We start from the raw sequence: 21,863 nt of genomic DNA on the forward strand, positions 1-21,863 counted from the left end.
GAATAAACAAAACATAATCTGTTAATCAACATTACTTGTCAAAATAATGAAACATAAGATACATTATTAAATAACTTTATCAATGTTCTATATAGACATGTAATTGCTATACTCTATATACATAGGCTCAATACAATTTTCATAACTTCACTATTAATGTATTGATTCTTGTTGCAGTGCTAGATTGGCACTCCCAGGACCAGAGGAAAAAAGCTTAGTGGGTATGTCTGTGCCCATTGCCTCTGAAACCAACCATGTACTGGGTGTCAATCCAAGACCTGCATATCAGATTGAGGGAATCAGTGACTTGCAGGCCATAACTGTTCAAGAAAACTATGGACCTATCATTGAGGAACCTGCAACACCAGAAGCTGAATGTGGTCAAATAGAAGAACGGGAAATCGAGGATGCTTTTTATGATGATCCAGATGAAATTCCTAGAATTAAACTAAATATTGAAGAATTCACACAGAACTTACAAAGTTATATGCAAGCAAACAACATGGAGATTCAAGATGTTGACATGTCTAAGGCTCTAGTCTCTATCAACCCAGGGGTTGCTTCAATTCCCATGCCAAAGCTCAAGAATGTTAGCCGCTTACGAACAGAGCATCATGTGTAAGTATTTCAAGACTGGGTTTATCTTAAGTTATCAAAAAATAGCCATGATTTCCATATTCAAACTTTTTTTTTTAAATGAAATATGTCTATTTCAAGTGAAACAAACTTATCTAATTGTCTTCAATACAGATATGAACTTCCAGATTCACACCCTCTCTTGGAAGGGGTAAGTTCCCTTATAGACAATATTTATCATTACTCTTGGTGGTGATTTTCATCTATTAATCTTACGTCACAGTTGGATGCAAGAGAGACAGATGATCCTTCTTCCTATCTACTGGCTATATGGACTCCAGGCAAAACTCATTCTACTGATTGAAAACTTTAATCTGAAATTAACTTCCTCTTTTTGACATTGTTGAAAATATTTTTAGGTGAAACTGCACAATCTACAGAACCACCACAAGCATCTTGCAACTTGCACGAAACAGGTGCATTATGCAACATGGCAACATGCTTTACCTGCAGCAGTAGACGAGAAGCACAGGCACAGATTGTTAGAGGAACAATTTTGGTAAACATTTTGACCTGTTTATCGGTTTTGGATTATTTTCAAAAGAATTATTGATAAATGTTAATCTTGTGTGTACTTGGAGAGAAAGAAAATAGTTTTGGTTGAAGGAATGGAAAAAAGAAAAATTATTCGGAGGGAAGTTTACAGGGAAGATTTTTCTTTCGTTTCCACCTGGTTTAGGTGGAAATGAAATGATGCTGGGCTTGAACTTCTCTCCTCATTTTCTTCCCTTTTCTTCTGTTTACAATTTTCTAGACTTGTTCCTTTTCCTTTCTTTTTCATCCAAGTAAACACAAAACCAAAGAACAAGGAAAGAAAGAAAATAAAATAGAATGTGTAAATTTTCAATACTGACATCAGATTCTTTCTCTCTTAAATTGTCACAAACAGATTCCATGTCGAACAGCTATGAGAGGATCTTTCACTTAATGAACCTATTTCCAAGTCAATGAGGTGATAACTTATCTGATCACGGAATTGATGATATGCATTGCCCTTTAGGAATAAAACTATAATTTGAAAATAGTCGTCCCTAGAAACAGGTGGGTCTATATTTGGTTTTTTTACTAGCAATGTTTGCATCAATGCAGGTCTTTGCAGATCACGAGACAAGCCAGAAGCCAATTGATGTACCCAGGGACTGGATATGGAATCTGCCTAGGAGGACAGTTTATTTCGGAACATCAGTGCCATCTATATTTAGGGGTATGAATGCAGCATCTGTTTCATGGTTTTGAAACTTACTAAGATGCATTCTTGCAAAAAAATAATATTTGCCCATGCTTTTCAGGTCTAACTACTGAGGAGATACAACTTTGCTTTTGGAGAGGTATGCAGTGATAATTGTTAATTGCAGTGTTCATTGCTTTGATAATAAATAAGTTATTGAGTGAATCCCAATTTCTGCATGGCATACAGAAACACAATAGGACGAGCAAGTACAGATAACTGAAAATGTAACTAGGACAAACATAATATTTTTACCATGATAATAATTACTATGCACGACTTATAGATATTAGTGAATAGACTTCCATGAACTAAAGAAATAGGTAGGAGTTAGGATCAGTTTGTTTCTTCAGAAAATAATTTTTGAATCTTCAGCGTTTGGTGCAATGCAAAATCATCCATATTATCCTCCAATGCATTTGGAATCCTTCTCTGCCCCCTCCTTTGACACTTCGATAGCTATTGATGCCTCTCAAGGCTGAGCTTAGTAAGGCGGACATCCTTCTAGTGGAGCTCCAGCCACTCTTTGTACACTTCCTCCAGGTCGAGCAGGTGCAGGGCAGGGCTCCCTCAAGGTGGATCAGGTGCGAATTGAGCTTCCCTTCTATTTGACAGTGTCCTCTCACAAGTCTGCTTGAGGCGGAGCAAGTGCTGATCAAGCTACCTCTAGCAGACTAGGTGGGAATTGAGGTGAAGCTTGATTTGGTGATGTAGGCATGAATTGAACAGGCATAGCTTAAGCCTGCAGATAAGGCATGGCACAAGGAGACTTAAAACTTATTGTCAGGAGAAAGGCAGCATAAGTAGCATTATAATAGCAATGGCACTATGGTAGAGCTCATTGCAAGGAGGATTCTTTTTCTTATATTTCAATCCTTATCCAAGAAATGATTGATTGATGAAAGTGATTGTCTCCCTCGATTGTGTTTATACTGCTAGTTAAATTCTTAGAATGTCCAAAGATGCTACCTTGACTGTCTAACAGATGCAAATATTTTTGCAGGATTTGTTTGTGTGAGAGGATTTGACAGAAAAACAAGGGCGCCAAGGCCGCTCTATGCAAGATTGCACATTGCCGCAAGCAAGGCACCGAAAAATGACAAACAAGATAAAACCAAGCTATCAAAGAAGGCGGCAACCAAGACGAATCAGAATGGATCTGCTTGAAACTCAGTAACTGCTGCAACACCAGGACTAACCATCCGTTTAGAGGTGCTGACATTGAATTATAAATTTGATGATTCAATAATCTGAAGCTCAAAATAAGCAAACCCTTCTGACAGCAGAGCTAATTGTTGTTTCTGCATTCAACTCATTCATGCCATCCATTTAACTTATGAACAAGCGGAGGACTTCTCAACGCTGATCGTGAAATAATCTTTCAGACGAATTGTTGATTGTTTCACTAAGAAGAATGCTAGTCTGATTCATTTTTTTAATTATTTTCATTTGTAGTTACAAGACAGTCTAGAAAACTTTGTTGTAGTTGAAGTAGCTTGCATTCCATCAGCTTAACTTGACTGAACCAAGAAATGGATGCTTTCAGAAAAAAAAAGTGAAACATCTACTTAATTGATCCTTCTGGTTCCAAAAGCATATGGACAGATGTTCTGTGGTTTTTGAAATAACGATTTGAATTGTTCTAAAATGCATCTATAGGTTCTTGGTTACTCGAAGGGCACTTTCGCGATGGCCAAGAAGAAACATTAATGTTTTCAATTTTCTTGTGGCAATAGGATTAGGTCGAAGAACAAGGCAATCGAGGTGATCGCAACTATGACACATTGCAAAGAGAAACTTTGACATATATTTTTAAAGATGTTGATATGATTTCATATATTTTGTGTATTAATAAAAATATATTTAATATATAAATGGATAAAAACCTACCTATATTTAATATACACAAATAAATAAAAATTAAATCAATTGGTTAATCAATTTAACCAAGATAACACATAAGGGCATATGTAACGGGGCGTTCAACGCCCGTTCAATGCCTCGTTATAACACCCCACAGCAGTGTGGGGTGTTAAAATTCTTTAACGCGTTCAATCCTTTGAACGCGTTAGAGGATTGCGGGGTGGGCCAGGCTGGCCCACCCCGCATGCTTTTTTTATTTTTTTTATTTGTTTATTTTTATTAAATGGTTATTTTTAACAGTTAATTTTAATTTTTATTAAAAAATATAAATTTTAAAATTTAAAATTAAATAAAACGGTTAGTTTTTAACCGCTATTTTTTAATGGTTATTTTTTAACGGCCAATTGAGTGGATAGTGGGACCCATAAATAATGAGTATTAACGTTAATAGGAATGTGAGTGAAAAAGGTATGATGTTATAACAAGTATGTGGCAGTGTATCCCATGCGCTTTAATGAGGTCGAAGACATTATAACGCCCTTGCATTGTGGATGCTCTAAGAGCATCCCAACGGATGCGTTAATGGGGGTATTATAACACCCTTTGGTATTAAACACCAATATGGAGGGGTGTTATAACACCCCTCCACTTGAACGCGTTCAAGTGATAGTGGGGTGGGCCAGCCCTCTGATGGGTTTATCCCACATGTAATTTTTTAATTTTTAATTATATTTATTAAACGGTTAGTTTTAATGGCTATTAACGATTAGTTTTAATTTTTATTAAAAAATTATAAATTTTAAAATTAAAAATTAAATAAAATGATTAGTTTTTTAACGACTATTTTTTAACAGTTAGTTCAACATTTTTTAAAATTATAAATTTTAAGATGATTAAGTAGATGGTGGGACCCATAAATAATGAGTGTTAATGTTAAAAGGAATGTGAGTAAAAGAGATATATTGTTATAATAAGTATGTGACAGTAGACCTTATGCTTTTTAATGAGGTGAAGGGTATTATAACGAGGATGGATTATGGATGCCCTAATTAAATAATTCAACTTTAATTAATTTAATAAATTAATAATAATTTAATCAAACAACATAAAAATAATAATTATCAAGATAAATTAGATAATTTAAATTTAATTAATAATTTAAAATTAAATAATCAATACAATTCTAATAATAAGATAAATTCAAATTCCACCCAGATAAATACTAAAATTAATAATTTAACTAATAAAAATTTAAAATTAAAATTTAAAAATTCTTATTATTTAAATTTAAATATTAAAAATCTAAAATTAAATAAAAAAATTAATTATAATCGTGTATCATTTAATTATGAAATAATTAATAATTTTAAAAATTCAAAAATATAAAATTAATTATCAAAATTCATGATTTATAAAATAGGATACAATTAATATTTTTTAGCAAGAAGATAATACTAATTTTTTTATATTTAAATAGTTGATTATAATAAATAATTTAGCTGCAACTGCGTTGTTGGATGGCAAGACTGTATCCGAATCTTACAACAACTTGTTGAGTTATGTACGGCGGAAAGTGGATTTCGCTCCGTTTGATCTTTTCAAGCACGAATCTTGATGCACCACCAACTTGGCTCTTCTATAGAGAATGCGTCTCTATAAACAACTTTGAGATATGTACTGCAGAAAGTGGGTTTCGCTCCGTTTGATCTCTTCAAGCACGAATCTTGATGCACCACCAGCTGCGCTCTTATACATAGAATGTGTCTCTGTAAATATGGATTGTAAATAGGGATGAGCAAAAATTCGGTTAAATCGAATAAATTGATCAAATCAAATCAAATTTTTAATTCGGTTCGGTTATTTCAGAATTTTGATTATTTTGCTCCCGGGGCATAGCTGAGTTGGTTACGACATAGCAGACTTGCAGAAGAGGGCAAGGGTTTGAATCCTGGCGGAGCCAGGCAATACCCTCCTGCATCGTGACCAAGTTTCTCGATTTACCTTCTCACAGATGGTCGTGGGGCCAACCTTGTAGGGCGCGCTAAGGTGGCGGATCCACCTTTTGTAGAAGAATTTCGATTATTTTTTCTAAAAATTTGGTTAATTCTTCGGTTAATTCGGTTCGATTTCGGTTTTAAAATTTCTTATTCGATTAAATCGAATAAACCAAATTAATCGAATTAGAAAAATAATTTATAAATTTTAAATAAATAAATTTATAAATCCTAGTAAAATATTCATAATATTTAAAAAAAATTGGTTAATTCGGTTGAAAATCGAATTTACTGATAAAATATCGGTTCGGTTTGTTTGATTTTTATTGAAAAATTTGATCAGTTTGATTGGTTAAAAAAATTAATTTATTCGGTTTTCGATTAATTCGATTCGGTTCGATTTGATTTAATCGAATACTGCAGAAAGTGGGTTTCGCTACGTTTGATCTCTTCAAGCACGAATCTTGATGCACCACCAACTTGGCTCTTATATAGAGAATGCGTCTCTATATAAGCTTTGGCTTTCCAAACTATCACCACGCCGGGGAATGACGGCACGGGCGCAAGTTAACGAGACAATGCGGGAAGGAGAGATGCCATCGGTAGGTCGTGTATATATTTTTTCCTTTCTCTTCTAGAGAGGTCGTGTATATATATATATTTTCTTTCTCTTCTCTTAGCGCTCCCTGTTTTGTAAAATGGTTAATTTAGAGATGCATTGCTTTTATACTACCAATACTAAAATCTGTATGACATGATGATGATTGCCGATTGTGTTTCCTCATTTTGTTTGAAGACCCTTTTCTTGTCATGCAAAAGGTGGAATTTAAATTGTATTATTATTATTATTATTATTATTATTATTATTGCAAGATACAGGTGAAGTGCGACGAGTTAATGCCGATTGTGTTCCCTCATTTTATACTTTTATTCATCAACCACTTGTGAGAGATTAATTTTCCACCCGTTATAAAAGCTAGACGAGTTGATTTGATAATCAATATTCCTTTTTTTTAAAAAGTATATAAGAGTTAGATTGTCCTTATTAAGGATTGCATCTAGATCCATCTCTTTTCTTCGAATTAAGGCTAGAGCTATAGAACTTGGATCCATCAATCTAAGTAAGAAACGATGTGCCTTGAAATTTCTTGTCATTTTATGATTAACGAAGTTGTTCGTTTTGTTATGTAACACTGTAATTTAAGTTCCATCATTGTGCAGGATGTAATTCAATCTCGTTTAAAAGGCTTGCCTGATGGATGGGTTTCTGAAATCAGATACTCAAGACTTGGTAATTCAACATTCAAGGTACTATATATATCTTGGTTCTCGTAGTTGATATGCTTAATCATATTTGTTTCCAATATTGAATGAATAACTGTTAGTAAAATGTGAAAATATCCTTTACTGATGTACTATATTATATTTAACCCAAGATTTTGTTCCCAATTCTCTACTTTCAGATATTTCTTTCCTATTTCTTCTCCAAAACTAGTGATAAGATCCCTCCATGTGACCCCAAATAATTATGACAAATATTGATTTTGTTCTATTTCTTCTCCTTGCCTTGTATTATGTATTCAGTAGCAAAATCTGTTTTTTTAGGTGATTGTGTAGCTATAGCTATCTCTCTTGTGTAATCATTTTATGTTTGCTAGATTTTTTTTTTGTTTGGATAATCTCATTGTTGGATGGAGTTTCATTTTTGTACTTCTTTATAGGTGTACATCGATCCAAAAAGTGGATATGAGTTTCGGTCCTTGAAGGATGCTCATCGTTATATACTAACTGAAGATATTTCTCGTTGTGTTGTTAAACCCCAGAAAAGAAAATCATTTGAGCCACAATCTGAAGGAAGGGAATTACCTGTGAGTTCATACTTTCATCAATGGAAATGCTTTCCACAATGATTGCTCCTTTATAAACTTCTCTTATAGTGATTAGGTTTACATTTATAACAAGAATTTTCCATGGCAAGTTTTTTTAAGCATGGAAAAAAAAAGTGACAGCAGCATGCTAACTGACGTAATGATGCAGGTCGAATTGATTGAATCTTGTCTGGAAGGCTTGCCTAATGGATGGATCATGAAGAAGAGAAAGTCAAGACTTAGTATTTGGGAATATAATAACTGTTTTTGTGTGACTTAATTAACCGGTTCGGCAATAAACAATAATGCTTAGATAAATTGGAAGGCAATTGGAACTTGGAAGGGTACCTTTGATTAGCATTGCCCACATAGAAAGAAAACTTATTCTGTTCTAATACTCGGATAAGGAAGAATATCTTAAAGAATAGGAATGGAGGTAGATTTGTATATAAATTCTTTCTCTTCCTATCCTAAACAAAGTTTATGGTACATTTTTTAATGAATGTTGACACCAAGATCTGTTTCAACTGCACAAACAGGCTGTCTGATTGAATAAGCATACATGACATAGATTAACGACATGTGAATGCCTATGTTAATATTTTTCTTTGTGAACTAAACGTCTTACTTTTATTTACTGCTATGTGAAAATTAAAACGTAGTTGATAACTAAAAGCTTGGTTATAAGGCTGTTATCCTTTTCAAAAAAGTAGCATCTAAAGTGTCAATGAATGTCTCATTTATGAGTATGCAAGTGTGGATAATAAAATCCAGTAAACATTTGATGGATGTCAATTGAAGATGTGGTCATTTTCTAATCTTGATATCATCAGATCTTATCTATTGTTTTAGTGCTTGCAACAGTTTATTATTGAATATTACTAGTTTTGTAACCTTTCTTGGAGTTCAATGGTGGCATAAGATTCAAATAGTTGAACACCCCAATAGGGGACATAATTACCTCACTGTGATACAAAGGAATATGATAATAGGAACACATTTAGGATTGTTTACTCGTGAAAAAACTAGATATTTGTCCATGTGGTGCATGGGCATTATAAATATTTATCCAAATTCCTAAAATTGGATAGAGAAAATAATAAAGATGCCGAGGTGAACAACAATGATCAAGTATATATCTTAATCATGCACCTAAACTATTTGAGTTTTACTTGTTTTGTGTTTGTATTATGCCATTGAAATATCGATCAGAGTAGTTCTAGTGATCTGAAATGACTATAAATTGGCACTGTGTGAAACTTATTGTGAGAAGAGTACTGTTTGTCTCTGTAAATTGAGCAGGTTAGCCTTGGTTCAACTTTAACCAAATGACTTGAACTAGGCAGTCCATAAGTTTTCCTATATTTGCTTATAAAATTGGCATTACTACTAAATTTACATTCGTCTTAGGTTAGAGGCTTGATAAAACAAGCAATCTTTTGTCTTATGGCCAATTTATACATCAGAGGCATTTGCTACTTAATACTTTTTTATTTTTTTAGTATTAGTAGTTTTTTGATAATATGTATCCCATATTTTTGTGAAGGTGGGTTTTGAGCGTAGGAACTTAACAACATTCAAAGTTGTTACTGATTTAACATCTTTGTAAGTTGAGTTTTATTATCTTACGACAGATCCTAACAAGTTTTACATATGCACAGAGCCAACGTGGAGACTGGTTACCTCCTGGTTGGGTTATGAACAGCATAACACAAAATGGAGGGAAGTGTCATGGAATGAAGAAAAAGGTATTAGATTTCTGTGTTAAGTTTCAAGTTACTATTTTACTTATGATTCCATTTTTGTGATTGTTTCCTCATTTAAGTAGATGTAGCCCAAACTTTGCAAGTTACTTTTTAGTCACTTATATCAGAATAAGTTCTCAAATTTTCCACTATTATATGTTTCACTTAGAGTTGTTATGGTTTCAATGAGTATCTGATTTGTGAATTTGCAAGTGTGGATAGTAGAATCCATTAATCGTTTGATATATGCCAATTGAAGATGTCGATCTCGTCTCATCCATTTCCATGGTGCTTACATTTCTCTTTCCTATTCTAGATCTATTGTTATAATCCATCCACCTCTTGATGATCATAAGGAAAATGATAGCAGGAACACATCTAGGATAGTTTAACATTATGTGAAAACACAGGTTGAAATATTTTATGGTCTGGAAATGCTTTGTTTAACATTTCACCTTCTTCTTGTAGAGCTATTACAATCCATCCACTGGATTGAGATTCTATTCGAAGGTCAAATTGTTACAGCATCTTAACGCTCAAAAGGTTTTAATACCTGAAATCAGAGAAACCAGCAGTGTTCAAACAAGCTCCTTCAACAATGCTAGCTCTCCAACCAATCATCAACAGAGTCAAATCAACAACACCTTCAATGTTGTTTGCTCCTTCCTTAAACTTCTTTTCTAATTTATTAATCTTCAAAGGCAAGGTTAGCATGGAAAAATAAGTGATAACAAAATTTAGCTTGCATTGTGGTGCAGGTCCTAACTGAAGTTTCTTCAAAGACCTTGCCAAATACATGGAGAACGGAGATAACAAATTCACAAAAAGGTGCTCCAGAATACCAGGTACTATAGTTTAGTGGATGGTTAATGTGTTTAATCAACCTCATTCTTGCAAGACTAATGAATTTTTTCATGCTTCGCATGGGAAAATAGAGAAAATTTAGGTTGAAAATTTTCCATAAGTGGATGGTTTTAAGAATTAATGTTAGTAAATAAAAAGATTTAAATGCACAATGTTAAGCTTGCTTTCCGGAATATTGCATTTCCCTTGAAGATATTTTGATCGTGTGGTGTGTGTTCTCATAGATTTTTGTTTGCAGGTTCCATCATCCATAAGATTTGAAAGGGAAGATTGTGGTCCGAGTAGATGCCATTTCTCAGATAACAGTCCATCAAGTTTGCCTTCTCAAGGTGAATGCCAACCCTTTTTAGTAGAAAAAGCATGTTTTAACTTTTAATAGAAAGGATTGAGCAAAAAAAGATATATTCTGGCTGCACATTTATCATAGTATTGGCTCAAAATTTATGGAATGATAAGCTTGGGATTCTGACCGTAAGATTCAGTTATCCATGGAAATGTTTATATTGCAAATTTACAAACTTTTGAGCTTTTCCTCCTCTGATCTTATTGCAGGTATTGTAGTTCATAATAGTAGTTGCACTAGTTCATATCATAATTGCTTGGTTGGAGAAAATTCAGAGGAGATTAGATTGGCCAATGAGCTGAGTCCAGCTTGCCCTGTTGGCGCATCATCAATTCAGGCAACAGACTTGGAAGAATCGCTGTTAAATTTAGAGACAGAAGATCTATCAGAGTTTGTTAGCTCTATGGCATATGACACAGGAAATGAACCACAGAAAACCTCGCAGCAGTTTTCTGAACTTGTTAATGATGAATGCCTGTTTGAAGATCCTGTTCAAATGCCGCAACTACAGATGACTTCATCAGAGCTGGCACATTCACCATCTCTCCCACGACAGGATGAGGACTTGTCAGCTTTATATGGTAACTTGGCGAGTGAAGGAAACTTTGAGATGAGTGGCGAAGTATCAGAACCCATAGAGCATACACATGAGCTGGGAAACACAACCTCCATGGTTATCGAAGCAATCAAGAAGCAATATCAAGCATCCAAACAGGCGGCTGCACTTGGGTGCTATCAAATGATGCATTCTGGTGGAGAGGAACAGTCTTATGAGGCACAAGCAAATGCCTTGTGTCAGTTGCAGGCAGAAACAGCTTTTATTTTGAATCAACCAGCACGATCAAATTTAGCTCCTGGAAGTTTCTACCAACAAGAAGGTGCGCCATTTGTAGACCTTGTACCGCCATCTGAGCATGACAGAATGCAAGTTAGTACTGAGTCCACTGCTGAACAGGAAAAGGGTGATGCTATATTGGATCAACCAGCTCAATCCAATTTGTTTATGGGAAGTTTCTACCGACAAGATGAGGAGCCATTTGTAGAACCTGCACCGACTTGTGAACTTCACAGGAACACACAAAGCCACCAGGAATTTTCTTCAGAAAAAGCTCAGTTGGGAAGAAGTGATAGCGAAAAGCAAAAATCCCCTCATGCATTTGCATTTGGCAACTCTTGGTCAGGCCATTACTTCCACTTTCCAAGGTATGCTCCTGCAGATTTTGATGATACTGACAAGGTTCTACAATATTTTCAGCAACTGGAGGAACAGACCCACCAATAAGAATTAATTAAATATCTAGAGTTCCAATTTCATGTACTGTTCAACCAAATTCCAGATAGAATGAGTATTTTGTACAGATGAAGTTCCAGTGCACAAACTTTTTCTTACAGGAATTGGTGAAAGGGTATGCTTCATCAAGAATCCATGCAGCAAGATTTTCTACCATGACAATATCTGATGAATGACAATGCTGGTGCTACAGCTAGTAGTATTTTTATGCCATGTCGACAAACAAGCATTTTTATCCCTCTTGTGTTTGAGTTGACAAGTGAGATCAACTTACTAACTGTAGGCATGTTGTTTATACTGATTTTTTTTTTAAAAAAATAGCGATTTATTACCTGTATATTATGATTTTTGCTAATCATTCTTCTCCATCAGTAATTTATCGACTTTGGTTAATCCTAAATGTTTTAGAATAGCTGCCATGTTATTATCAAACGAAGGAATAGACCAAACATCATCATTTTGTCATTCTAAAAGTCACAAGATAAATAATAAAAGTGTCATAATTGATTAACGAAGTTGAGCAATCGAAGTACATTTTAAATTAGCATTTTCAGATGGATCAGATGAATTATGATGTAACACACTTTACATTGAAGTAGAATGTGATGAAGCACATCATTCTTTCAGGAGGATTGTTTCCATCCACCAAAGCTCTCCTTGTCGAAATCCCGGTCAGTATTTTCCTGCAAAGTTAATCAGCATATGGTTCTTGAGGTATCCAAATGCAATGGAAAGAATGAGATATATAGTTACTGAGAGGAAGAATACTTCCGGAGTGAAGGATAGAGCAATTTTAATCTCTCCACAATATTTTTGATCCTTGACAACATTGTAGACAGTAGGAGGGAGTCTTCCTTCTTGAAAGACTGCTTCTAAAGGAATGCTGAAAGATACACGATGAGAACAATCTGAGCGAGTTCAGTTTCGAGCTTAAACAAACTAAGAACATAAAGAGTATGCACTATGATATAGATAAAAAAGGTGATGAAACTCACGTTGCTTCTCCAACGGAATCATCGGCCGTGCACATATCGCTGTCCTTGAGCTTGATAGTGAGTTCTGCGACACCGTCGGAGATGGTGAACACAAAGCTCTCATTCCATTCAGGAGCACTGCCTTTCCCTGCACATCTAGTCACATTCTGGGCATCACCGCGGGCAATGGAACAGGAAAAGGGTTTATATGTATCATACCAGATGCGACGCTGCTCCTCTGTTCCTGTGACCGGTATGTGAGGATTGCATAGGGATCCATGTTGCCTGTTCCCATCCGCAAGCAAGATCAGTGTCGATTGAAGGTAGAAAAGGTGGAATCTTTGATCGATGGAAGAGATCGATCAGCGTTGGTAGGATGATTACCGCACGAAAAAAAAACCAATTTTTATTTGGGGCGTTGTTCGTAATCTCGTAAGCCAGTAGGGTTTGTAAACGAGAACAAAAAATCGTCTAAATCGAGGGAAAATGTAATTAGTGATCGTACTGAGGAAATCGGTGTCCTCGAGGCCTTTGGCTCCGACGAGGAGGACTTCGAGCGTCCCGCGAACCATGCCTCCTTCCTGTCCCAGCCAACAAGGTGAACGGAGGATCATGGAGGAGGTAAAGCTATTTATAGCAGGGAGAAGAGGCGAAGACCCGACGGAAAACGCGACTGATCACGACATACGACACGACACGTCGGCGGAGGGGAAACTATAAATTCTAAAGAAATAAGTAGAAGTCTAGGGGCTAAAGTGAGGATTTCTCCAACTGTTATCGTCACCCTTTATAACGTGTCGTTACAAGTATCATATTGCGCGATACCAGTAAGAGCGTTATAACGTACCGCTATTTCATATACCTTCGTGCCAGCTCATTTCGCTGGTAGACACCGAGCGCGCTATGGATTCCTCGTTCTTCTCCGCTGCTCGTCTTCTCAAAAGAGCCCTCGAAAGCCGTCTCCTGCGCTGGGATTCGGCGCTGGCGAACGGAAGGCATTACTGCACCAGGAGACCCCGTCACCAGAGGCAGCTGCAGTCCATGATATGGCCGCTGGGTGACCCCAATATTAACCTCTCGCCGGTGCTCGACCGTTGGGTCGCCAAGGGAAATCCGTACGACGCGTTGAGCTCCAGAATATCATAAAAGAGCTTCGTGTGCGCCGAAGGTACCGGCAAGCGCTGGAGGTTGGTCTCCCTTGACTCGTGCTTTCAAGTGTTTGTGAATTTTCCTCTTAGACGAGTTTCGTTAAAGCCCGCGTGATGGAACTAGTTGCGTGCTCAATAAAGTTAGGAACTTGAGTAGGTGGATGCTCTCGGGATTTTGAATCGAAAACACGATAATTCTATGTGGTTTCTAAATACCATCTTTCGTTGTTTCTGTATATCTTAATTGTTTGACTCCAGAGATTATCTAAGGCTTTGTGACATTATTCTCACTAGAAAGGGATGCATTTATGATTTCTAGATTTATCATAGAATGATCTTAGTATTGTGAAACTCTTGTTCCTCTTGCAAGTGTTGAAATAAACAACAAACTTTTGGTATTCATGGGGTTTAGCAATTGTAGCATTTATCCAAGGACATGTGAGAAATATTACTTCTTTGTTAGTGTTTAGCACTTGTAACAGAACTTAGCTCTAGCCTTGTATAATATCACTTAAATCCTTTCAAACTGATAGAATTAACTTTGAGCCTGTGAATGGCCCACAAGTATTTCTTTGAACTCCAAATCTCCTGCCGTTAAGAATGCTTTAGTTGTGTGTGTGTGTGTGTGTGTGTGTGTGTGTCATTTCGTCTGTTTTCCCAACATTGCATACTTGTAGATTTCACATGTCCTTGGGTAAATGTTTGATCTTTATTTGGTAGTCTGAAATTCTGAATTTGACCTTATTTCTGTTGTTTACAAGAGATACTAGATATTTGGTAATATCTAACTGGTCTTTGTAATTTGGCCGCGTCTTCTTGTTTTTTCATATTACTAGTAACTTTATTCAAGGGAAGAGGTGACATGAATTCATTTGCAGAACAAGTTGGCCTGATGACAAAACTATAGTATTTGAAATTATGAAACAAATTGTCTATAGTACTTACTGTAATTGAACATAGAGCTTGACTTTCTGAAGTTTGGGCTCTAAGCTTTATGTTATTCCTAAGCTGAAATTTCCAACCTGACACAATATTGATTTACAACATCTTTGTTACTGGTAGCGTTTGCATTGTGATTATTTTCATGTCTAGTTTACGGTTGATGGAGTATCTTAAATCTTAGTGCTTTAGAGATACAATAATGTGCTGTGTATAAACTGTAATTTACTAGTGTATATAACTGATCTTTCAAGTTTAGCAATGTCGACCTATTATTCCCATTTAAATTTTCCACACATTGTTTTACTAGGTGGTGACTTTTTTTAGGAGAATGAAAAGTAAAATAAATAAGACCGCAATAGTTTGATATTCAGTTTTTTTTTTTTACATTGAAATGTTTGCCTTTGATATAAAATAGTAAATAAATATCTTTTAGCTAGTTTACCAGTCTTTCAATCCAAAATTTGTTGAGTATTTCTCTGTGTATCTAAGATTGCAACAATGGTGTATTTTTCTTTGAGGTTTCTGATTGGATGAAAAGCAAGAAGAACATACAATTTATGGCCGGTGACAATGCCGTCCATTTAGATCTAATTGGTCAAGTCCATGGACTGTCTTCCGCTGAAAACTACTTCAATAGCATGTGTGAGAAAGAGAAGAACGAGAAAACCTATGGTGCAATGCTGAATTGTTATGTGAGAGAACACCTGATAGAGAAATCCTTGTCCCATATGCAGAAGATGAAGGAGCTAGGATTAGTATCCTCTCCTCTGGCTTATAACAATATCATGTGTGTATACACAACTACCGGCCAGCACGAAAAGGTTCCCGCAGTCCTAGAAGATATGAAAGCTAAGAATGTCCTGCCTGATAACTTCAGCTACAGGATTTGCATCAACTCATATGGTGCACGGTCTGATATTGAAGGCATGGAGATGATCTTAGAGGAGATGGAGCACCAGCCACAAATTGTTGTTGATTGGAACACTTACACAGTGGTCGCTAACATCTACATAAAAGCTGACATCACTGACAAGGCTTTATCTGCTCTGAAGAAAGCAGAAGAGAAGCTTAATAAAAGGGATGCAGTTGGATACAATCATCTAATTTCGCTCTATGGGCTTCTTGGAGACAAATTTGAGATGAAAAGGTTATGGGAGCTTCAGAAAGTGAATTGTAAGAAGGTTGCAAACAAGGATTACACCACTATGCTCGGAGGACTGGTGAAGCTCGGGGAGCTGGAAGATGCTGAAGTCTTGATGAAAGAGTGGGAATCTAGCGGCAATGCACTTGATTGGCGTGTTCCAAATACTCTTCTAGTAGGATACAGGAAAATGGGTATGATAGAGAAGGCAGAGGCTATGCTCGATGACTTCTTAAAGAAATGTAAGACTCCCGCAGCAAGTAGCTGGGGGATTGTTGCTGCTGGTTATGCAGAAAAGAACATGTTCGACAAGGCACATGAACTCATGAAGAATGCCCTTTGCGTTTATGTTTCAAATTCTGGCTGGGAGCCAAATCCAACTACTATCAGCGGCATATTAAAGTACCTTGTTGATGAAGGCGAGGTCGAGGAAGTAGAGACTTTCATTAGATTACTAAAATTGGCAATGCCAGTGGACAGGGAAATGTATCATACATTGGTTAAAGTTTATGCTAGAGCAGAGAAAGATGTTAGTGAAGTTCTACAGAGAATGAAGGATGATGGCGTTGAAGCTGATGAAGAGACAATGAAGATTTTGAGTAGTAGATAGAAAAATGCTGTCTCTCCATGATTATTGAAATGCATTATTGTTCTCTTTGTAAGAGGTGACTTGATTTTTCCAAATGGGCATCGCAATCAAAAATGCATTATGCGTGCGCTTCCCGATTTTTAATGGTGCTAAAAAACTTCCGTGGGAGAGGTACCCCAGAGCTTGAGTCAATGCGACTAACTGGGATTATTATTTTTTTAAGAGGTGACTTCCAATGATTTTCCAAATTTACACTAATGTGATACCAAGTTTTGTTCAAATTGCCTATGATTGAAAGAACTAGATCAAGATGCCTTTTTCAATACACAAGTAACCTTTGTGTGATTGCACGCATTTATTTCTTGTTTAATTTTTTCCATACAAAGTTTTCAGGAATTACTTGCAAAAAAGATTTAAAAAAAACTAAAGTGAACTTTTGGGAGTCAAAATTATCTGATAATGAATCATTTTGCAGTTAGAATACTAACCGATATATGATCAGTCAAAGTATGAACTCTTGGGCAAAAAAAAAAACACTAATTTTTGAAGCCATTAAAGGATTGTTATTAAAAAAAATATCTCAAAGCTATTTTTTTTATTTTGCTCTTAAAAATCGTCTTCAGTTTTATTATCTTAATACTATTAATTTATCAACCAAAATAAAAATATATCAAATAATATTATTAACTTATCTCAAGAACGCCACGTTATTTTAGAACGAAATGATATTTGAATTTTTTTGCAGAAATGATTTTTATAACTATGAGGGTCTTTTTATAAAATGAGTACTTTAGGGTAGGGGAGAGCAAAAATTTAATTAGTTAAACCGAATAAACCGACTGAATTAAAAAATTCAGTTTGATTATTTCAGAATTTTGATTATTTTTTTAAAAATCAATTAATTCGATTCGGTTTCAATTTTAAAATTTTTTATTCGATTAAATTGAATTAATCAAATTAGAAAAATAACTTATAAATTTTTAAATAAATAAATTTAGAAATTTCTAATTAATTAGTAAAATTTTTATAATATTTAAAAAATTCAGTTTATTCGATTAATTCGGTCGAAAATCAAATTAATCGATAAAATATCGGTTCGATTTGTTCGATTTTTATTGAAAAAATTGATCGGTTCGATTGATTCAAAAAAATTTGATTTATTCAATTCTTAATTAATTCGATTCAGTTCGATTCGATTTTAACTGAATACTCAACCCTACTTTAGGGCAGAGCCTATTGAAATATTCGATTCTAACGTCGTCTTCTTCTTCGGTTCCTGCGATCAGATTGCTCATGATGTTGAAGATGAGGAGGATCCTTCGTAGCTTCTTGCAACAGATATTCATTATGGTCAACACGGTGGGAGTAGTTGCCGGTATGGCGTTCATCCTCTATGGCCTCTTGCTGATGAGTATCTGGGGGGGCGGATTCCATTCCAATCCAACTACGTCGAGCGGTTCCATTCCAATCCAACGTCGCTGTGCGAATTCCATTCAAATCCAACTACGCTGTGTGAATTCCATTCCAATCCAACGAAGCTGTGTGAATTCCATTCTAATCCAACACTGTGCGAATTCCATTCCGATTCAACGCTGGTCCGCCGCGAACGGTACCGCGAATTCCATTCTGATCCTCCAACGTTGCCATGGTTTGTTTTCTCTTTCGTCATATTTTGCTGACTGCTAAGGCTCATTATTTCAAATTTTCATTGCTTTTTTATGTATTTGTAGGTTCATTTACACCTTTCTTGGGTTAGGAGTTTCTTTGTGTTTGATATCAGGCTTTGGTTATATCGCTGCAAAAACAGCTAATGGCCGCTGCATTTCTTTTGTATCCTTCTTGTGAATTATGTTTCATTTAATGGCTCTTTCTTATTGTTATACACCATAACATTTCTACATCTGAAAAGGAAATCAATTATAATTTTTTAAAGAACTTTATATGTTGCATTAATGATATAGTTTATATCTGATTCTTATTGATATATCATATTTATATAAATGCATTCTCAATTTTCTTTACGCAGAGCATATTTAGGTTGTCCACATTTGTTCTAGCTTAATGATTGTATTCTGGTGGTGATATTTTATGGACTTATAGATAAAATAATGAAATGCATGAACACACTTTATTGTTCATTTGGTTATTTGTAACCTATTATTGTTTAGTTGTTTCCTTGCTAATTCCTCTCTTTGATTTGCAGTTTGTCATTTTTAGGCAGCAATATTGATAAAACCATTTAATTTATTTGATTGCATTAGTCTCAACTATCAGGGATCGTGATCTAAGATGTGTCTCAATATCTATTATCCTTAAAAAGTAATAGTACATGATTTTAATCTTCTTGCTTGTTATGTTGGAGGCCGCAATAACTGCACTTGTAATTCTGAACAAAGATTGGGAGGAGGTATTTGTATCATGAATGATTATATGTTTTATTGTGATCATCTTTTGAAATTTTTGTTTGAGTAGTTTCTATTTGATTGATTTTTGCAGGTTTTTCCATTTGACACAACTAGGAGATTTAATGAGTTTAAGAATTTTATTAGGTCAAACGTTGAGTTTTGCAAATGGGTTGGTTTAACTATTGTGACTGCCCAGGTATGGTTCTTTTACAGTAGCTCCTTGAAGTTGTCATATCCTACTTGCCCTTTGCATGACTCTTGATGTTTACAACCCTTTTTAAACGATAAACATTTCAATATATCCTGAAGTATTAATTGCGCGCGGTAAGTTTGGTTTAGGAGTATAGAAGGCCTATTTAGCCAGAGTTGGATGTGCATTAAGCTTTTCCTGTCATTGAGAGACATCCTAAAAATTTATCAAAATTGTTCTTCAATATACTCTCACTGTTTTATCTTGTTATTACAATGTTTTAGCAGAAATATAATGAATGCATAAACACACTTTTTCCAGAATAACCATCAGTTTTCTAATTTAATTAGATCATTTCTTCTAAGTATAAAGTTTCATGATGCTAGGGAATGTCCATCTTCTTGGCCTTGATTCTCAAGGCTCTCGGTCCACACAGTGAAAACTCCTATGACATTGATGATTCTGTGAATACAATGATTCTCCTCTTAACGAACCAAGGAGCAATATATGTTTGGGGTGCTCATGTTTCATATAAGAGTGGCTTCCGGAATGTGAGTAACCCTTACCAATTTTAATCTTGACTTGGGTTTGCAAATTCTTCAGATACATGCCATATATTAGCAATTCTAGTCCCGCTCTATGTTTAAGTTCAAGTCATGCAACTCAAATCTAAGATCACTTTTTTCTTTTGTTTTTTGCAGGTTCGGTAAGATCTCATTTTCATGATCCAAAAACTAGTATGTATTAAAATTTCCTGTCATTTGTTTATGGTCATAACTAATGCCCTTTACTTGGAGGTGTGAAATAGAGAAACTGCGGAAAAGTTTCCCTTGCATGCATGCATCCTTCGTTTACCTCTCGAAATTTTTAAGAAGAGAAGGAAATTTGATCCATCAGCGGATCATTTTCTCCTCAAAACTTGTCACCCCGAAATCGGGCGGAACGCGACGGACGGACAAAAAAAATAAAAATAAAAATTCACTCCGCTTTCGCACCGCACCCGATTCTTCTCTTCTTCTCCTCCGGCGCAACCGATTTTCTCCTCCTCTGCGCCGGCGCACCTGATTCTTCTCCTCCTCTGCCGCCGGCACACTCGATTCTTCTTCTTCTTCTCCTCTGCCGCCGGCACACTCGATTCTTCTTCTTCTTCTCCTCTGCCGCCGTCCCCTGCTCGCCTGCGGAGCCGTCCCCTTCCTATGGGAGTCCCAGCCCGGAACCCCCAAGCACACCAGCTCCGCCGCCACCCTCCCTCCCCTCACTCCTCCCCCTTCCTACTTCTACCGCACCGGGAGCAAGCCCGTCGACGAGAAGCCCTCCAAGTCCCGATTCATCCACGCCGTGCGACCTGCAGGCAACCTGGAGGGCCGCGGCAGCGCGCGGGAGGCAGAGGAGGAGACCTGGATCGGGCACACGCCAGTCTGGGAAGCCAGGCCCGGAGGGGATCGCTAGGGCGAGGAGCACGCGGAGGTCCGGGGGGAAGGAAAAGGCGAGGTCGGCCTCGAGGCGGGCGAGCTCTAGCTCGGAGAGCCCCGGGCAGAGTGGGACGGAAGCGGCGCGGAGGTTGGATAGGACGGCCTCGGTGAGCGGGTGGAGGGAGAAGGTGCCGAGGCGGCGAGCAGAGGTGGATGCGGCGTGGGAAGAGGCGGCGCGGGCGGACAGCAGAGGTGGATGCACGCATCCTCTGTTTACTCTGCGCGGAGGAGAAGACCGCGGAGATTTCCTTTCTCTTCCCTAGGGATTTATTTTCCCTAAGGATTCCTTTCTTTTCTTCATCCGTTGTATGAAGTAAACATAGCATAAGAGTGGAACCAAGATGATACCAGTTGTTAAATATTGGATTTTATAAAAAAGATAGGTCAGTATTTCAGCACCATCTTCACGGTATTTGGTACTGTTGTTTCCACTGTTCACTGCATCGATTAAGTGTCGTTGATGGGAAAAATATGCATGTTGTCTATTAGAGTTTTGTTAAGTTGAATCATCTAGTTCAGAATATATATAAAATATATAAATTTATTATTCGACAGTAAATATTGAATAATAATTTAGAATAGATTAATATTAATTATAGTCTTAGTCTTAAATAATGTTCAGATTTTATGTTAATATTCTTATTGGATATCTTTTTGATTATTTGAGTTATTTTCATATTATATTTGTAGATATAAGTTCGAGTGGAACTCGGTGAACTATCAAGGTTCAAAGCTTTTTGTTGCAAAAAAAAGTAAGTAAATTCTATCTTTTGACTCTTTTGTATATTTCTTTGTGCATGAATAAATAAATAAAATTTATTTTTAAAAAGAAAATTAAAATGAGCTGTAAAATAATGAAATGAGTGTTTAAAAGGTTAATTTAGATTAGTCGTTCAGACTAACCGATAAGATGTGAATTTAAAATTAAATAATTATGATAATCAAAGAAAATGACATACTAAAAATGAAAACTCTGAGTCTAATCTTGTATCGTAGTACTGGACTATGCATATATTGTGGTAGTAGTGTGTTTGCTCACAGTCTAGAGTACCTGACCATCCACATGTTATTGTGGTAGCTTATTCCCTGCAGTCAGGATTTTGCTTGCGCACTAATGTTATATTATTATATTTTACTAGCAAGGAGAGTTTTAGGTTATACGTCATTTGA

General features: G+C 36.1%; 5 protein-coding genes across 5 annotated transcripts in view; 4 read left to right on the forward strand and 1 right to left on the reverse strand.

The window, feature by feature from the left end:
- The window catches only part of LOC141814479 (protein ROS1A-like), a 7,701-nt gene extending 4,395 nt beyond the window's left edge, over positions 1-3,306 (forward strand). Inside the window, 8 exon segments of the mRNA XM_074702438.1 lie at positions 178-618; positions 751-787; positions 860-917; positions 996-1,135; positions 1,526-1,588; positions 1,726-1,840; positions 1,926-1,964; positions 2,868-3,306. Of these exon segments, the coding sequence (XP_074558539.1) occupies positions 178-618; positions 751-787; positions 860-917; positions 996-1,135; positions 1,526-1,588; positions 1,726-1,840; positions 1,926-1,964; positions 2,868-3,031 (1,057 nt within the window). The 3' untranslated portion in view covers positions 3,032-3,306.
- A 2,963-nt stretch (positions 3,307-6,269) lies between these two features.
- On the forward strand, positions 6,270-11,823 carry LOC141814480 (uncharacterized). The gene is made up of 8 exons (XM_074702439.1): positions 6,270-6,323; positions 6,943-7,029; positions 7,443-7,589; positions 9,251-9,337; positions 9,803-9,877; positions 10,093-10,179; positions 10,437-10,527; positions 10,751-11,823. The coding sequence occupies exons 1-8, from the start codon at positions 6,270-6,272 to the stop codon at positions 11,821-11,823; spliced, it is 1,701 nt and encodes a 566-aa protein (XP_074558540.1).
- A 491-nt stretch (positions 11,824-12,314) lies between these two features.
- LOC141815567 (elicitor-responsive protein 3-like) lies at positions 12,315-13,393 on the reverse strand. Its single transcript, XM_074703517.1, has 5 exons — positions 13,312-13,393; positions 13,026-13,091; positions 12,828-12,954; positions 12,601-12,715; positions 12,315-12,515 (listed from the first exon to the last, which is right to left on the reverse strand). The coding sequence occupies exons 1-5, from the start codon at positions 13,376-13,378 to the stop codon at positions 12,456-12,458; spliced, it is 435 nt and encodes a 144-aa protein (XP_074559618.1). The 5' UTR covers positions 13,379-13,393; the 3' UTR covers positions 12,315-12,455.
- A 316-nt stretch (positions 13,394-13,709) lies between these two features.
- On the forward strand, positions 13,710-16,696 carry LOC141815525 (pentatricopeptide repeat-containing protein At4g21705, mitochondrial-like). The gene is given in 3 exon segments (XM_074703471.1): positions 13,710-13,917; positions 13,920-13,993; positions 15,415-16,696. Coding segments are annotated over 3 exon segments (1,515 nt in total). The 3' UTR covers positions 16,648-16,696.
- A 1,235-nt stretch (positions 16,697-17,931) lies between these two features.
- On the forward strand, positions 17,932-19,931 carry LOC141814481 (tetraspanin-19-like). Its single transcript, XM_074702440.1, has 7 exons — positions 17,932-18,043; positions 18,235-18,274; positions 18,357-18,456; positions 18,953-19,033; positions 19,123-19,227; positions 19,608-19,772; positions 19,923-19,931. The coding sequence occupies exons 1-7, from the start codon at positions 17,932-17,934 to the stop codon at positions 19,929-19,931; spliced, it is 612 nt and encodes a 203-aa protein (XP_074558541.1).
- Positions 19,932-21,863: the final 1,932 nt, after the last annotated feature.

This window comes from Curcuma longa, chromosome 21 (genome assembly GCF_044706935.1).
Source record: "Curcuma longa cultivar G26 ecotype Majalengka, Jawa Barat chromosome 21, ITB_CL_G26_1.1, whole genome shotgun sequence".
In the NCBI taxonomy this organism is placed as follows: Eukaryota; Viridiplantae; Streptophyta; class Magnoliopsida; order Zingiberales; family Zingiberaceae; genus Curcuma; species Curcuma longa.

What these genes read in the sequence shown, in the direction of transcription:
- LOC141814480 (XM_074702439.1), top strand. Translation starts at nt 6,270, where the DNA reads ATGACGGCACGGGCGCAAGTTAACGAGACAATGCGGGAAGGAGAGATG. An exon ending in AGCATCTTAACGCTCAAAAG is followed by an intron (nt 9,878 to 10,092) that starts GTTTTAATACCT and finishes ATTGTGGTGCAG; the next exon opens with GTCCTAACTGAAGTTTCTTC. An exon ending in ATCAAGTTTGCCTTCTCAAG is followed by an intron (nt 10,528 to 10,750) that starts GTGAATGCCAAC and finishes ATCTTATTGCAG; the next exon opens with GTATTGTAGTTCATAATAGT.
- LOC141815567 (XM_074703517.1), bottom strand. Translation starts at nt 13,378, where the DNA reads ATGGTTCGCGGGACGCTCGAAGTCCTCCTCGTCGGAGCCAAAGGCCTC. An exon ending in GATTCCGTTGGAGAAGCAAC is followed by an intron (nt 12,716 to 12,827) that starts GTGAGTTTCATC and finishes TGTATCTTTCAG; the next exon opens with CATTCCTTTAGAAGCAGTCT. An exon ending in CTCTATCCTTCACTCCGGAA is followed by an intron (nt 12,516 to 12,600) that starts GTATTCTTCCTC and finishes TTAACTTTGCAG; the next exon opens with GAAAATACTGACCGGGATTT.
- LOC141814481 (XM_074702440.1), top strand. Translation starts at nt 17,932, where the DNA reads ATGAGGAGGATCCTTCGTAGCTTCTTGCAACAGATATTCATTATGGTC. An exon ending in CCTCTTGCTGATGAGTATCT is followed by an intron (nt 18,044 to 18,234) that starts GGGGGGGCGGAT and finishes TCCGCCGCGAAC; the next exon opens with GGTACCGCGAATTCCATTCT. An exon ending in ATGGCCGCTGCATTTCTTTT is followed by an intron (nt 18,457 to 18,952) that starts GTATCCTTCTTG and finishes AAAAAGTAATAG; the next exon opens with TACATGATTTTAATCTTCTT.